Source organism: Ochotona curzoniae, unplaced genomic scaffold (assembly GCF_017591425.1).
Source record: "Ochotona curzoniae isolate NIBS_2020 unplaced genomic scaffold, NIBS_Ocur_1.0 contig_883, whole genome shotgun sequence".
Lineage (NCBI taxonomy): Eukaryota > Metazoa > Chordata > Mammalia > Lagomorpha > Ochotonidae > Ochotona > Ochotona curzoniae.
Window position 1 is genome coordinate 50,446,727 of NW_024466599.1, and position 15,875 is coordinate 50,462,601.

Genomic DNA, 15,875 nt, shown 5'->3' on the forward strand with positions numbered 1-15,875 from the left:
ATAATGGTCCCAAGTGTTTTGGATAAGGAATGATCATTATGTATTACTTTGCTAAACAAGTAAATATATGTATGTGAAATATTTTTATTTATTTTTATTGTAATGGCAAATCAGATTTACAGAGAGAAAATGAGACAGAGAGGAAGATCTTCGATCCACTGGTTCACTCTCCAAACAGCCACAACATGCAGGGTTGAGCTACTGCCTCGTCTGGGTCTTCCATGTAGGTATGGGGTCCCCAAGACCTGGGCCATCCTCTACTGCTTTCTCAGGCCACAAGCAGGGAGCTGGATGGGAAGTGGGGCAGCCAAGACACAAACCAGCATGAATATGGGATCTCGGTGCTTACAAGGTGAGGATTTAGCCAATGAGCTGGGTCCTAAATAAATATATTTTCAAAGCAGCTCCATCAGGCATCTGTCAAATCCCAGTTAAATACAAAGGCAAATATATTCACAAACCACTAGATATATAATTTGCCCCATTAAGAAAGGACGTGCTAGGGACTGTACATGAGTGTTGGCTCAAGTCCCAGCTGCTCTGCTTCCAGTCCAGCTTCCTGCTACTGTACTTGGCAAAGCAGTAGAGGATGGTCTGAAAGCCTAGGCCCTTGCAAACCCTATGGGAGACACATGGAGACACATCCTGACTTGGATGTGGTCCAGCCTTGGCTGCTGGGGCCAACTGGGGAGTGAGCCAGCAGACGAAGATCTCTCTGTAACTTGTAAAATCTCCATTCTTCCTGCTGCTGATTTTCTCTAAGGTAGACCAAGATTAACAGGGTTGTTGGCACATTTCGCAAGTGTCTCTGGCAACTTATTGTCTGACTTTCACTACTAGGGGAAATTCATCACGAATCACTGGAATTTGAACTGAAATTCAAGTAGGGCGGTTCAATTCCAGATAGCCTTGCAGAACCACATCCTTCTCTACAAATACTTGTGAAAAGCAATGCAGCTGCATGGAGTCAAGGCTGTGTGCTGCCTGATCTTTAATAGTATGGCTGGGACCAGAGAAAGAGGAGTTTTGGGAGTGTGCAAATGAAGATTAGCAATGGGTACTGCACTAAGGAAAATGTAAACTATTCAAGGAAGTCTTCGTTAAATAGGGGCCATTTTAGGTGCTGAGGAAGGCGATGGTGAGGAAAGGAGGGGAAAGTGTTAACGACTGGCCTAACCACAATATGCAAAATATAAACCATGACAATGGCTCTTGGTATAGATCAACTACTGAGGGGCCAGATCCTGGCTTATCAGGTATGGCCAGAAAATGACATATGTTAAACATGACAGAAGGGTGATTGTTGAGACTGACCCTTAAAAGTATCTCACAAATTCCTTTCGCTTTCCATTCGCCCCTTCATGGTGATTTGGGAGGATGGAGGGAGGGCTAGCGTTAGAGCTTCTGTGAGAGACGTGTTCACTTAGGAGCTGGTGTCTGCATCCTAGCTCAGTCAATGCCTCTTCAATAATGAACGATGAAGACCCAGAATTGGGAAGTGACCCCTGCTAATAAGACAGGGCTATAAAAACTCGGAGAAGGAATAGGAATCCAAGAGGTGTTCCGAATGTAAAAATGAACATCCATGCGTTCAGATAAATATTTATTGAGCACCTATTATCTGCAAGGCACTGTATGAGATACAAAGACCTGAAAGTCACAGCTCCAAGTGCTTCCCATCTAGTCGAAGAGATAATACATGTACATAGATTATGAAATAAATAAACCTGACAGAGAATATATTTTGAAGGTAGAACTGTATTTGAGACCTGGCTTGACCTTCACTAGCTATGTCACCTCGGGCAAGTTACTGACTCTGAACGGGCTCTTCTGTAAAACAGAGGGACAGTTGTTCCCTTCCTAGGACAGAGAATCAACCTGTTCCTTCTAAAACTCGTAGCTGAGTGTTGACACCCTGATAAGTGCTAGCTAGTTAGTAGTAATTGTAAGAGATCTACAAGCTGGGACACAGACAGCAATGTCAGTGCCTGCAGAGAGAGGAACCAAAGGCTCTAAACGCAAACTCTTCTGAGGAAGAAACCCGACAGTGCCGCCCTGGTGTCCTCCTGCGCTCTCCTCTCGTTGCAGCCTGCAGCTGTTTAAAGTGCAGTGCGACACCCTGGGACCCGGGCTCTCAGACTCACAGTGTGGCCCAGGGTCTCCTCCTGACCTCTGCGACAGACCCCTCCTAAGTGTGACCCTTTCATTGCCTCCTTCCTGGCAACCCGCATCCAGGCCATAGGCCACAGCAGATCTAGTGTTTATTCCAAGCAGAGGCGGGACCGGAGATCGGCAGCGTGGCCAGAGTGGCTGGAAGGCGCGCAGGACATCCCCGGTGAGGATGGGGAAGACCGACACAAGCGTCACCCCTCTCAGTCTATGCCCTGTTTGGCGTACCGCCGCTGATGCTGAATCACGGACGACTTTGAACTGAAGACTTTCCCGCACACGCTGCATTCGAAGGGCTTCTCTCCCGTGTGAACCCTCTGGTGCCGCGTCAGCCGGCATCTCTGGCTGAAGGCTTTCCCACACTCGCTGCATTCGTACGGCTTGTCACCCGTATGGATCTTCTGATGCTGCGTAAGGGATGAGCGGTCGAAGAAAGCTTTGCCGCATTCGCTGCACTGGTAGCGCGGCTCCCCCGCGTGGGCTTTCTGGTGTCTGTTGAGGGATGAGACGCCGTAGAAGGCCTTCCCGCACTCGGTACACTCATAAGGCTTCCTGCCCGTGTGGATGAGCTGGTGACGAGTCAGGATGCTTTTCTGGCTGAAGGCTTTCCCGCACTGCCGACACTCGTACGGGCTTTCTCCAGTGTGGATTCTCTGGTGCCGCGTCAGCGATGACCGGTCGAAGAAGGCTTTCCCACACTCACTGCACTTGAAGGGCTTCTCTCCGGTGTGGATGCGCTGGTGCACGGTCAGGGAGGAGCGGTCGAAGAAGGCCTTGGCGCACACGCTGCATTCGTAGGGGCTCTCCCCGGTGTGGGACATCAGGTGTCTGCTCAGGCTGCTCCTGTGACTGAAGGCTTTCCCGCATTCCCGACAGTCGTACGGCTTCTCCCCAGTGTGCGTCCTCTGATGGCGGGTGAGGGACGAGTGGTCAAAAAAGGTCTTGCCACAGTCACTGCATTCCTGATCTCTCTCTTTAGCGACGACTTTCTTGGGTGCGGCTGACCCCTGCCTTAAGTTTTTCTCCTGCGAAAGGGATTTCTTGCAACTGTCCACCACAGAGCTTCTCTTCCCAGTGTCCGACGCACCCTCTGGTACTTGAATTTCAAGTTTAGGACACAGAGGACTCCGTCGTCCCAACCTTGCCCTCAATATGCCTTCTGACTGTTCTTCCTCTGAGGTCTCCTGGAGCTCAGTCTCCCAGTCTGAAACAAACAGAAAACATAGATGCAGCTTCTTTTGCTGAGGTAGGAAGCACTACAGTGGAAAAGAGATATTCCAATGAAGCTGAAACTCCGGTGATTTCTACGTGGCTTGCTCCCCAACTGAGTTTTACACTAGATGGAGAGTGAAATGTGGGACTCAGGACGGTGGCGGGAGAGAGAACGGATGGTGATGTATCAGAACACAGGAGGCCGTCCACTGGGAGGATGGGGAGGATGGCTGTCCACTGGGAGGATGGCCAGCCTAAGTGGGAGATTAGGATGGCCAGAGATGATGCTGATCCACCGGAAAACGAGAGCGTGAATGGACACTGCACAAATCTGAGAACACTGACCGAGAAATCTGCGGAAGGCTTTGAGTAAATGCTGCTCAGTATCCCTCCCCACCCCCACAGAGAACACACACAGGACTAAACAAAGTTCTGCCTCCTCCTGTTCACACTGGTACCTGGGTGGATGTCCTCTGGCCATTCTTTTCCCTCAGGCCCATGGAGATCTGCTATGCACGGCTCATCCCCTCGCTTCAGTTGAAAAATCACAGCAGGTTGTGGAACCGGAAGCCCTGCTCAGGAAGAGAGGAAAACAAGCCAGGTGGCTGTGCAGGATGAATCAGACACACCTACTCCAGAGCTTAAACTCAGCCTGTAAGTTTTTCAGAGAGGAAAAATGCCACGGGCAGAAGGTGGCACAGGCCAGAATTTCAGAATACAAGGCAGAGAAACCACTCAGTCAGAAGGTTAAAACTTCATTTCTAAAAGGGGAACAAATGGTACAACGTCAAAGGCAACCGCCTAACCCACTGTGCTACAATGCAGTCCCAACAGAATCCACTGGAGTTCATGGGTTTATTCTTCCTTGTAAAATGAATGGGAAGCTCCCGGGTGTAGCACTGGCAGGACAAAGGTCCTTGGCTTGAGGGGTGAGAATGAAAAGGGACATTCTTGAATAAAAGTGTGAGTGAAGGCACCCTTTGGGGGTGTCTATTTCTGGTATTATGCTTTTTTTGGAAACAAGGCAGTCATGTCAATTGTAGGAAAATGAAAGAGATACAGATTAAAAACAATGTACGGATAATAGAAATCACGTTTCATATTTTGCATGCTTTTTTTTCTCTTTCCTTGCATTCATTGCTATTGAAAGCCATCTGTAAAAGCTGGATAATGAAATTATGTTGATTTGTGAACTGTGTTTTTTCACCTAATAAGTTGAAAACAGTGTTTCATTTCAGCTAGCACAGATCCACCTTATCATCTTAATGGTGACATATTACATTTATGAAATAATGTAATCTCATGACTCTCCAGAATGGATGTTTTCCTCTGAATGTTCTGTGATGAGCAAACCATGCTGTGATGAGCACTGCTGGATCGCAGCCCAGTGTGCGGTGAAGGGGGATCGGCAACTGGGGCCTCTCCTCACACCGGACTCTGTGCCACCTGCGAGATGGGAATGTGAGGATGTGGATGTGGCTTGAGTCCACAGCCCCAGGGCTTTAGTACCGCACCCAGCACTAGACGGACACCTGCTACTTCCTGAGGACCAGCTGGTTGATAAGAACCTACCAATTTGGGATTATAAAATATGGTTATTCCTGCAACTAGACTTGAGCTCTGAATGTTCTTTTCATGGAGTTCCAACTTGGGAAAAAGGGACCCTTTCCAGTCAGGCCCAGCTGACCAGCAGTCTGCCTTAATGCCTTCCACACATTCTGTTTCACAAGCCAGTTTATGCTCCTCTCAACAGATACTCAACATCAAACATCTCTGGTGACCTACTCGGAGCTGTGCACTTCCATGCCCATGTCACCCTCTTTGCAGAGCAACACGCTGTCTCCCTCCATGAAATCGCTCTTCCGCACAGGCCCTTACCTCAGCGCTGAGTCCTCCAGCTGGAGCTGAGGAAATCACCTTGCTGGTGAGCTGGGTACATGTGACTCAGCCTCTTCTGCCTGCCCTCTTAGGAGAGCCAGCTCCCTGTATCCAGTGCACACCCTGTTCTACCATCTGGCTCTCTCACTGCTGTACCAGATGTGGGGGGTAAGCTGCTTAAGGCTAGGCGGACGCATCTGTTCATACCATGGCAGCAGTGTTAAGCCCTGGTTGGGGTAGACATAAGCCACATCCTTTGATGCTTGTCTCTCAGCTGGTTTAGAAGTCTAGTGTCCGTTTCTGGGGCACCCAGCTTGTGGACCCCAGATGTCAGCTCCTCACAGGAGGCCTGCCTTACCCAGGGACACCATGCTCTGGTAGTTCTCCAGCATCACCTCCTTGTAGAGATCCCGCTGACTGGGCACCAGATGCCGCCACTCTTCATCCGTGAACACCACAGCCACGTCGTCAAATGTCACCGGGGCCTGAAAACACATCCCTTCTTACTCACGCAAGTCATAACCGTGACAACCCTGCAGGGTGTGGACAGGGTGGGAGGGGCGTGGCTTGGACAAAGCAGGGTGAAGCATTTGAGGAAACGTGTGATCCCCCAAGGCATGACTGTATTTACAGCTGGGATTCATGGGCTCTTTTTGAGACCTACAGAAAACTTGCAGGAACAGAGCAAAGAATTCCCAAATCCCAATCACTCTGGTTCCCTAGTGTTAACATTTCTCACATTATCTTTCCGTGCCTGCACATTCAAGAGTATATTTTTAAAGATTGTGGGAAAATGGAATCAAAAGGTAAACTAATTTTGATGCAGAATATTTTAAAGTTCATGAATATTCTATCCACAATACACATTTTTTTCACTAACTTTATTGAGGATTTCTTATGTGCATGAGTGTGAAATATCCTTGTACATTCTCCTAGCTTTTCCTGCACTTCTTGAGTCACTGTAAACGTCATGTCCTTTTGCTCCTAAATATTTCAGTGTCTATTTTGTAAAAACAAGAACATTCTTTGGTATAATCTATAATCACACTTTAAATATACCAGAAAAAAATCCAGAAAATCGCATTGATATTTAATCTTATTTAATCTTATTCAGTTTAATCTTTTTAATCTTATTCAGTTTGTCAACTGCATTTTTTTTACCTTATTTATTTATAAATCCTCAGAATGGCATTAATTGAATCATCTTTAGAATCCCTCATTTTGCTCTAATGGTCTGTGATTCTGCAAGATTACATCTGTATCCCTGGTTCTAAAACCGTGGTTGAGTATCCGGTATATCTACAGACATTCTGGAACATGGCATTTAAGACCCTCTGCCTTTGGCTAGCAACAGAGCAACTCAAATGTCTCTACCCAGTAAAACCCTTCAGGACACACACAGCCTCTTGGAGGGGCTCTGTAAAAATGCTTCTCACCAGCCTCATCCAATGGTCCCAGGGACACCGGGGTCACACATAGACATATGAAAGAACAGTCAGGACCAGAACCACGTCTCTGCTCCCCAAATCCCCCAGTCAGACCCATACCATCAATTTTTAGGTAAAACACATAGATCGAGGACCATGTGGGTTGTATGCCTGGTAGCAGGCTAGTGGGCATGTGCTCAAGGCAAGAACAGGACACTGAAGGACACTGTGAGTCAAACAGGAAGGAAATAAAGGCATTCTTCAGCATCCCCTGCACGTACCCACACGGTGGATGCTCTAATCCTTGACATATATATATATATATATTTTTTTTTTTTTTAGATTTTACTTATTTTATTGGAAAGTCAGATTCACGGGGGCGGGGGGAGACAGAGAGGAAGATCTTCTGTCTGATGATTCACTCCCCAAGTGAGCGCAACGGCCGATGCTATGCCAATCCGAAGCCAGGATCCAGGAACTTCTTCCGGGCATCCCACATGGGTGCAGGGTCCCAAAGCTTTGGGCCATCCTCGACTGTTTTCCCAGGCTACAAGTAGGGAGCTGGATGGGAAGCGGAGCTGCTGGGATTAGAACCGGCGCCCATATGGGATCCCGGTGCGTTCAAGGTGAGGACTTTAGCCGCTAGGCCACACCGCCGGGCCCTCTAACCCTTGACATAAAGTGGCATGGTGTGTGCATATAATCCACAAGCATCCTGTATGCTTCAAGTCATCTTTAGACTTAAAATACCCAATACAATATGAATGCCACAAAATAATTATTGTGCCCTAAGGAGGCCCCATCTGCCTGGCTGAGTCTGCTGGAAGAAGCTCCTGGAAAGAGCGCAGTGGTGACATTATGGAGATTGGAGAATATTTCAGAAACACAAGAGTCCCCCTCACCTGGCATCTGGTGGTAAGAGACACAGCAGCCATTCCCTCCTAGACGCTCGCCTGGTGGAAAAGGGTGAAGGCCTGAGGAAGCAGGGGGTGGGAGGAGAAAGGTGTGAGAAAGATCATCCCTGTTGTCGTTGTTTTTATTTTCTACAAAACTACAACTCTCCAAATAGTGAACCAGTCAGAGCTGCACCTTCTTCCACCCCTAACACCCTAGGAGGAGGGCAGGCCAAGTAAAGCAAATAGCAACAGCCCCGGCCTGCTCCACAGTGTCGGGGCCAAGGGCCATGGGTAGAGCAAGTTAGACCACAGCGTGCTGCTTGTCTTCCCTGGAGGCAGAGTTCACAAAATAATCATACAGTCATATTCCATAGTGCTTTGAATGACAACTAGACAAAGCCCATCAGGGATTTTGTATATTACTGCATCCTGGAAAAGACATGCCGAGTAAGAGCCAAAGCTGCTCCAAAGGAAAAAACACCCCATTCACAACGCCTGCCAAAGCAGCAGCCACGGGGGGTTGGGGGGAGCCCCACTGTGTCCCATGTCTCATGCCTACAGCCCCGTGGATTAGGGAGTGGGGTGGGCAGCCCACAGGTGAGCAGCAGATTAAGCCGTAGTACAGTCTGAATGATGTCCTTCAAGGACATGGACCAAACAAGTGTCAGGGCATCCTCTGGGTAATGAGCTATCTTGAGGAAGCCAGACCTAAGGATGTATGGAGAAAAGCTCAGAAGATAGGCCTGGGATGGACCAGTGCCCAGGGCAATGCCCTACAAACTCCTGGCTTTGCAGCACCTTACCTCACCAACTTCCCTGCAAACAGCCTTATTCATTCTTGGATTTCCCTGTCTCCTTAGGCTCTATGTGAATCCTCATCACTAACCCTTTTACTTGCCTTGGCTGTGCAACTTTGTGTCACCACCGTATGTAACATAAACTCTATAACAATATGGCTGAAATCAAGCATTCCTGGAACCTGTGGCAGTGTAAAGATCTGGTAAGCTCTGGGAAGGGGAAGAAAAAGGTGCCTCTATGGCTCCCTGAATGCCCTCTGCAGTCAAGGGAACAGGGCCACTGCTCCTGTGACACACTCACTCAACCTTCCAACCAAGCATTCCCTCAGTAGCAGCTACTTACACCGAGCACAATAAACACGGTCCTTGTCCTCCAGAATCCATAGCCTGGCTCACAGAACAGATATGGAAGAAGAAAAGCTTTCACTGCACGGTGGGCAGGTGCACTAAAGAGGTCCACAGAGCACCGAGCACCTTGGAGGCTCAGCTAACCACGGGAGAGAGGCAGGTGCGGTGCAGCTCTCTCAGCACAAGTAGGCTCTAAGGCACTGTTGTGACTTGGGAGAGGTGGTACATTCCAGGCAGGAAACCTCAAAGCTTTCAAAACAGGCAGGCAAGTCTTTATGTGGAAAGAATGAACAAGCAACATTCGTTTAGAAGGATGTAGTCTGGGCTGTGGGCAGTGCTGGGAGAGATGGGCTCGAGATGCAGGACCCTGGCCCCTGTTCCACAAGCTTAGTGGTCCCTGGAGGACTTCAGCAGGGGTGGGCCCTCTTCAGATCTGAACTTTGGAAAGATCACTTCCAGCCAGGGCTTTGGGACAGTTCTAGGGGTTCATCTTTAGTGAGGAAGAATGTATGCAAAGCTTTTCACTCTTCATCATCAACATTAACCTTCCTGAGTACATGCATGATCTCACAGACCAATGCAGCAAGAAGCTGAGATACCTTCAACTTCTAAAACAGGAGCATCGTGTTAATGTATGGTCCAGTCTGTCGACACAGTGGACACTATTAGGCACATCGGTAACAATCAGCATTTTATTGAGCATGTTACTTAAAAGACATGCTGAGTATTTTTTATATGGACAATTTAATTCCACCCTCATAAATCAATAAGGCAGCTACTACTTTACAGATTGGGAAGTTTAAGTCTTGTAAGAGGCTGAGATAGAATTTGAACCCAGATTTGCCTGGCAGTTAACTCTGTGCTACCATGACTTATCTTCTATGACAGCCACCTCGATAGCAGAACAATAGCCCAGAGAAGATTAAGTACATGACTATTCATAAGCAGAGATACCCCTGGGATATAAGAGGAAATCTCTAAAAAGTTCACGGCAAATGTATATTATGAAAAAAATGCATGGATTCAAAATATTTTTGTGTTAGATTAATCATTTCATTTTTCAGGACCGGCATGATAGCCTAGTGGCTAAAGTCCTCGTCTTGCATGTGCCAAGATTCCATATGGGCACTGGTTCGAGTCCCAGCTGCTCCACTTCCCATCCAGCTGCCTGCTGTGGTCTGGGAAAGCAGTCAAGGACGGCCTAAAGCCTCAGGACTCTGTACCCGAGTGGAGACCCAGAAGAAGCTGCAGGCTTCAGATCAGCTCAGCTCTGGCTGTTGTGGACACTTAGGGAGTGAATCAGTGGATGGAAGATCTTTCTGTCTCAGCTTTTCTCTGTAAATCTGACTTTCCAATAAAAATAAATCTTTAAAAAAAATTCCATTTTTCCATGAACTTTGTGCAGTAGCTTCATATACTTGCAACCATTCACATACGTGTGAAAAAACAAACTCGAGGAATGGAGGTTAGGCAAATGACTAATCTCCATTTGCGACTAGTCACTACTGCACAGGCCATACTGAGGCCACCTCATGTAGAAGGTATCCTCTAGCAAGGAACCAACCTGTTTCTAAAGAAAGTGCCCTCTAGCCAAGTAAAATACTGATAAGGGAAATTGTTTCCAGAAATGCATTGTCATATGGTGGATGAAGCCACCTGCCTGTGACATCAGCATCTTATAAAGCTCTGGTTGGAGTCCCAGCTGTTCCACCTTCATTCCAGCTCCCTGCTAATGAGCCTTAGAAAGCAACAGAAGATGGCTTAAGTACCTGGGCCCTGCCACCCACGCGGGACACCAGGATGGGGCTGCATGCTTCTGGCTTCAGCCTGGCCCAGCCCTCATCACTACAGCTATTTGGGGAGTGAAGCAGCAGGTGGAAGATCTTTCTCTCCCTCTGTCTCTCACTCTCTGTTACTCTCCCTTTTGAGTAAATCATAATTTTAAAAAGATGCTAAAAGATCAGATCAAGACAGAATTACTGGTTTGTCTGGTAACTTTTAACTCTACTGGCTTAATGTTTGTGTGGTTACCTTTTCATGAAAATCCATCTTATTTTTTTTTTTTTTTTTGCACTGAGTTAAATGTTGCCAGACATATCTGGATCATTAAACAAGACCTTGAGGGTGAACGTTAGTGTGCAAAAGCTAAAACCCATATGAAAGGCATGAGCTAAAGAAAAAGAAAGTCTAACAGGAAAAACAAGTTGAGCATAGCTTCCTAAAAGCAAACAACTCAGCATGGAGAGGAGAGAGGGGGGTCTGAATCTTGCTGCAAGAGACAGTGGGTAACACACACACAAAGATCCCACTGGTTGGTAACCAGGCCATGCAGCTTGTACTGACTGGGACATTGGTGGTTTCCACTTTGATCTACTTCCACTATGTTTTCTCCATCCCAGGGGCGTATCTAAATATAACTGTTGGGCCCTAGAAAGACATCAAAAGTAACATTTAGAAATAGAAGAGAGTGTAGTCATTAAGCGTATAGGCTCTAAAGCCAGAATGCCTGAAAGAAAAATCCAGCACTTTTCCTACCTGAGTTTAGGAAAATTTCTTAATCTATTTAACCTATCTAAAAAACTGGAATAATAAAAGTACCTATCTCAGGTAGTTGTCTTGATGCTTACATTGGATAACGCACATAAAGCACGTACTTAATGTGCTGAGTAAGGTTAGGATCAGCCAAAAGTAATGCTATAACCCAAGGGAGACATAATGAAAATAATGAAACAGCATTGCCATTTTAGAGTAGGGTTCGGTATACAACAGCTTTGAAATCAAAGTATTTGGATATGTTATGTTAAAATGTGTAAAAAAAAAAATCAAACCACATCCCAAATTTTAGTTGAAACACTGCAATGTTTAAATGCTTGAAAACAATTTTCCAAGGTCTGTTTATTAGGTTACAGCTTCCAACAAACTGAGCAGTGAGCACATCTCAGACAATGGTGAGCCTCAGAGCTCTGTGGCCATTACACAAGCAGGTGTCATCTTCAAAGTCCCTATTATCCGTGGGCTCCCAGCCAGAATGACATCACTCATCAGGCTCCAACTCATGATCAGCCCTCCAGGAAGTACTCACTCACACCCAGGCTCAGATCCACCGCTCACAACGAACAAGTAACTAACAGCCAGCCAGGGTCATCCCCACCTCTGCTTTTCTCATCCCCACCCTGGGATCTCAGTCTCCCTGCAAAAATCCCTCCTCGAGCACCCATCTCTGTCTCCCAAAGAGCCTGTCCACTTGCCTGGAAAGCTTTCACTGCTCCCATTTCAGCTACACAGCCAATCCCAACCGTAACTCAACCAGGGCCAAGGTGTGGCTGACCAAGGCACAGGAGACCTTACTAACCAACCAGACTTCAGGGCAAGTGAGGCTCAGGATGGTTAATAAGCACCGGATTGTCTTAACACAATGTGGAGCCTCTCTTGGGTGCCAGCCAAATGCTGTTTTGCAGCACTCACCTACCCCGAATGTGTCTTCAGGATTCACCTGCGTTGAGACGAGGCTATCGATTTTTTCCCAGCATGCCTCTTAAGAAACTGCGCTGACACTTCCGACGTACAAAAAACAGCCAGTATGCCTATCTGACTTCACTCTCGAGCCCCCATCTCTAACTCCTGATCATGTTTTCCCAAGCTCAGCTTTTCCTTCTGAACTCCTCAGAAAACCCAAACCATCTTCACTGGGGAGGACGGTAACACTTGAAATGGCCACCTGCTACCAACAGAATAAACGTTCTTTTTATTACATCCTCCAATTTGTCTTCATTACTCTGGTTTGGCGTCGTTGACAAGGACCGGACCTAGGGTAACAAAATCTCTCTTCTTTTCTACACAGCTATTCCAAACTTTCATGAGCACCAGACGGAGAGCCTCAACAGGAGGCAGGACCGTGCGGCAGAAAGCATTTCACAAACATGAATTGTCAGAAGCAAAGGCTTGGGCTACAGTTGGCTTCCGGGTTAATGCCTAACCTCACAGAATGCTTATAAGACAATCAACATAAAGCATTTGTCAGAGTTGGCTCCAAAAAAATCAAAGCTCTCCTTTGCTGCAGCCTGAGGCCAATTTATTCAGACACTCACTCATTCCATTATTCAGGGAAGATTTACTGAATATCTACGGTGTGCAAGGCAGTGTGAGATGTGGGGCGACAAAACAGGCCCTGGGGTCTGCCTCCAGGCCTTTGTGGGTTAGGCCCAGGGTCTTTCTTTTTCTTTCTTTCACTACTTTTTCCTTTCAGAACTTCTTCACTGTCATTACCAGGTCTTTTCTCCACCTCACGTATCATTTGTTTCTCCCCACATACAAGTCTTCTCTTCACCTCAAACTCTCCTCACTGAATTCCAAGGCTTCCTGCTGGCAAAATCATCTTTCTGAAGAGCTTTCCTTGGGACAAAACCCTAGTGGCAGATACTCTTTCGGCGTCTGGGAGTCTGCTTCCGGCATACTGGAAAATCACCAATGCTTTCCTGATGTGACCTTCACGTCCCTGCAGCTGACAAGCTGCTAATTCTTCAAACACTCGCTGCTGCTATGATCCTGCGCCAGTTCTTCTCCACTACAGCTACTCCACCACTTTGCCCCAGAAACACAGGTGCTGTCCACTGCTCAGTCTCCATACCAAGCTTTCTTCATATCCCTCACACAAATTGTACCTACAGCTAGGGGACCACGTGCCACTTCAACAGAGCTGATCCTCAAGTCCAGTTCTAACCCCTTTTCTAAACTGATCATGCATTCCCAAATGACTGGAAATTCTGAACTAGGCAATTTCCTTCACCAACTACTCTGGCTTTACATTTCTGTCAGATATTCTATTACTTTCCCACCTGTTTCAAATTCAAACTCCAATCTCACTCTCTTTCCATCCAATCCCTATTATCTGGTCCCCTCTTCCTTTGCAGCATTACTCTGCCCTTTCCCTAGCACGAACATCCTAAATCCAGATCCACAGCATCCTGTTCACCGGGCAGTGCTGTGCCACAGCTGGCTAACACGTTGTTGGACATGCTATATCCGAGTGCTCATTGAATTTGGGCTGCCCTGCTCACCTTCACCTTCCTGTTACTATGCCTGGGAAAGCAGCAGAAGACAGCCAATCACTCACAGGGAAGACCCAGATGGAATTCCAGGCTCCTGGCCTCTACCTGGCCCAGTCTTGGTCATTGCAGTCATTTGCGGAGTGAACCAGCAGGTGAAAGATCTGTCACTGTGCTTTTCAAACACTATCACACAATCCTAACTGGCTCCCCGACCCGAATCCCTCCCTCTCCCTAGTCTGAACCTGACCTCTAGAACAGTGAGTCCTGGGATTAACCCACACAATCCATCCTACTTCTGGGTCTTGTCCTGATAACTTTGTGTAATGGCCCCAGTACACTTTCCTCATGCTATTCCTGCAGAACTGATAAAACAGTCCCTTAAATCTAACTCATGCTTTGCTATTTTTTGCTCTCCCCCAACACCCCTTATAAAATCCTGCCTCCTCCACGCAGCCCTGATGAGCATCCGTGAGGAGGCCCAGGTCAGGGATCTGAAAGAGTCACCTGAGGCGCTATCTGGGAAAGAGGGAGCAACCAGGGTGGGTGGTACCCTAGATGTAGTGTCAATCCCACCCACATTCATTAAGTCCCCATTATGAGAAGGAAGAAGGGATGGGGAGCGAAGGAAAACTCCAGACTTACAGTCTAAAAGCTCGACCCTGACCTACGGGGGGGTAAACACCACGGGTAACGGCCCCGCACACGAACACACGCACACACCTGCCGGGTGAGGGGAGAACTTTGCGCCCGCACCTCGCGGAACTGGGACACCTCCACACTGCAGTTGGCTCCGCCCGTGCCTCCCCGATCTGCTCCCGAAAGCACCTCCCCTCCTCTCGGCTGCTCTGCTCCCTCGGCTCCTCCAAGACACACACCCGCAACCCTCACCTCCGGCACACAGGGTTAGGGCTCGGGGCAAACGGCGCCTCTCCAGGTCAGGCAAGCAGCGCGCCTGCGCCCCGGCGGCTGCGCTCCCAATCAAGGCGCGGTCTTCCCACGAACTCCATCTCCCAGAAGTCTCAGCAGCCGGCAGCCTGCTAATATGACGTTTGCACATCTGCGCCAGCTCGGGCTGGTTGGTGGTGCTGGCAGTATGGTCTCTGCATCCGGGATGAGGTGGCAGACTGGAGTTAGGGTCACCATGAAGTGCTGCCTGGGTATGATGTCACTGCTTTCCAGTCTCCAAAGAGATTGCCGTCCGACGGAATTCTCGGATGCTCGGGCCCGTCCCCAGCTCTTGGAAGACAGAATCAGCATTTTGAGGGTGCTTGCTTCCTTCTTTCAGGAACTGGACTTCGCAGTTTGCGCCAGAGAGGAGCAGATCTGGTCCTGAGGGTGAGGCTGCGTTCCGAGGCAGGGTCTGAGCACCTGAGTGTGCTGGAAGGACGGCTCGGGACGCTTGCGTGTCTGCCTGGACAGCCGGCCGACTCGCGATGAGCTGGGGGGCCCACATGGCAGGGGTTTTCAGTGTCACTGAGGAGCTTTAACTGTAGTGATGGACGATTGGGCTTCACTGTTGGGACCCAGTGTGCAGTCGACACTACTGAGCTAGAACTTAAGGGGAGACCAAGAATTACAAAGAATGTGGTAAAATCCTATTTCAGGAACAAGTAACTGGTAATTCAGTGTTCCAAGAGTGTTCCAGTGAACAGACAAAAGTTTCCTCATACAATCTTGCCCAGGTCTCTCAGAAGGAATAGTATCAAAGAACCTGTGGCCATTAGAAGAAGACTGCCACATGGGATTTCAGCCTCTCCCTTTAGTGGATGTTTCTTTATGAGCGGTAGGAGTGGGTCGAGTGCAGAAGGAGTGTGGAAGGGTCAGTGTGTTGATGGCTCGTGATGTCTGGATTTTGTCAGCAGCACTTGCTGTTCTGCTTGCCTGGGCTGTTGCCTTCTGAACTGCTGCCAGTTGCTTCTTCCAGCCACCCCTGCTCCATCCTGGACATTTGTGGCACTTCCAGGACCAGATGTCTTGGAAGACAGTGTCTTTGCCTTCTAACAGGCACCCTTTTATCAAGCTGGCACTTTAGCTAAAGGACAGGAGCCCTTCATGAGAGGTACTTCATTTTGCCACTCGGGCTGCAAGAGAGGATGTTTG

At 48.1% G+C, this 15,875-nt stretch overlaps 1 protein-coding gene across 1 annotated transcript; it reads right to left on the bottom strand.

Moving 5' to 3' along the window:
* Window positions 1-1,411: 1,411 nt before the first annotated feature.
* Window positions 1,412-14,707, bottom strand: ZNF2 (zinc finger protein 2). Its single transcript, XM_040993512.1, has 5 exons — window positions 14,664-14,707; window positions 7,589-7,660; window positions 5,618-5,744; window positions 3,840-3,953; window positions 1,412-3,373 (listed from the first exon to the last, which is right to left on the bottom strand). The coding sequence occupies exons 2-5, from the start codon at window positions 7,619-7,621 to the stop codon at window positions 2,373-2,375; spliced, it is 1,275 nt and encodes a 424-aa protein (XP_040849446.1). The 5' UTR covers window positions 7,622-7,660; window positions 14,664-14,707; the 3' UTR covers window positions 1,412-2,372.
* Window positions 14,708-15,875: the final 1,168 nt, after the last annotated feature.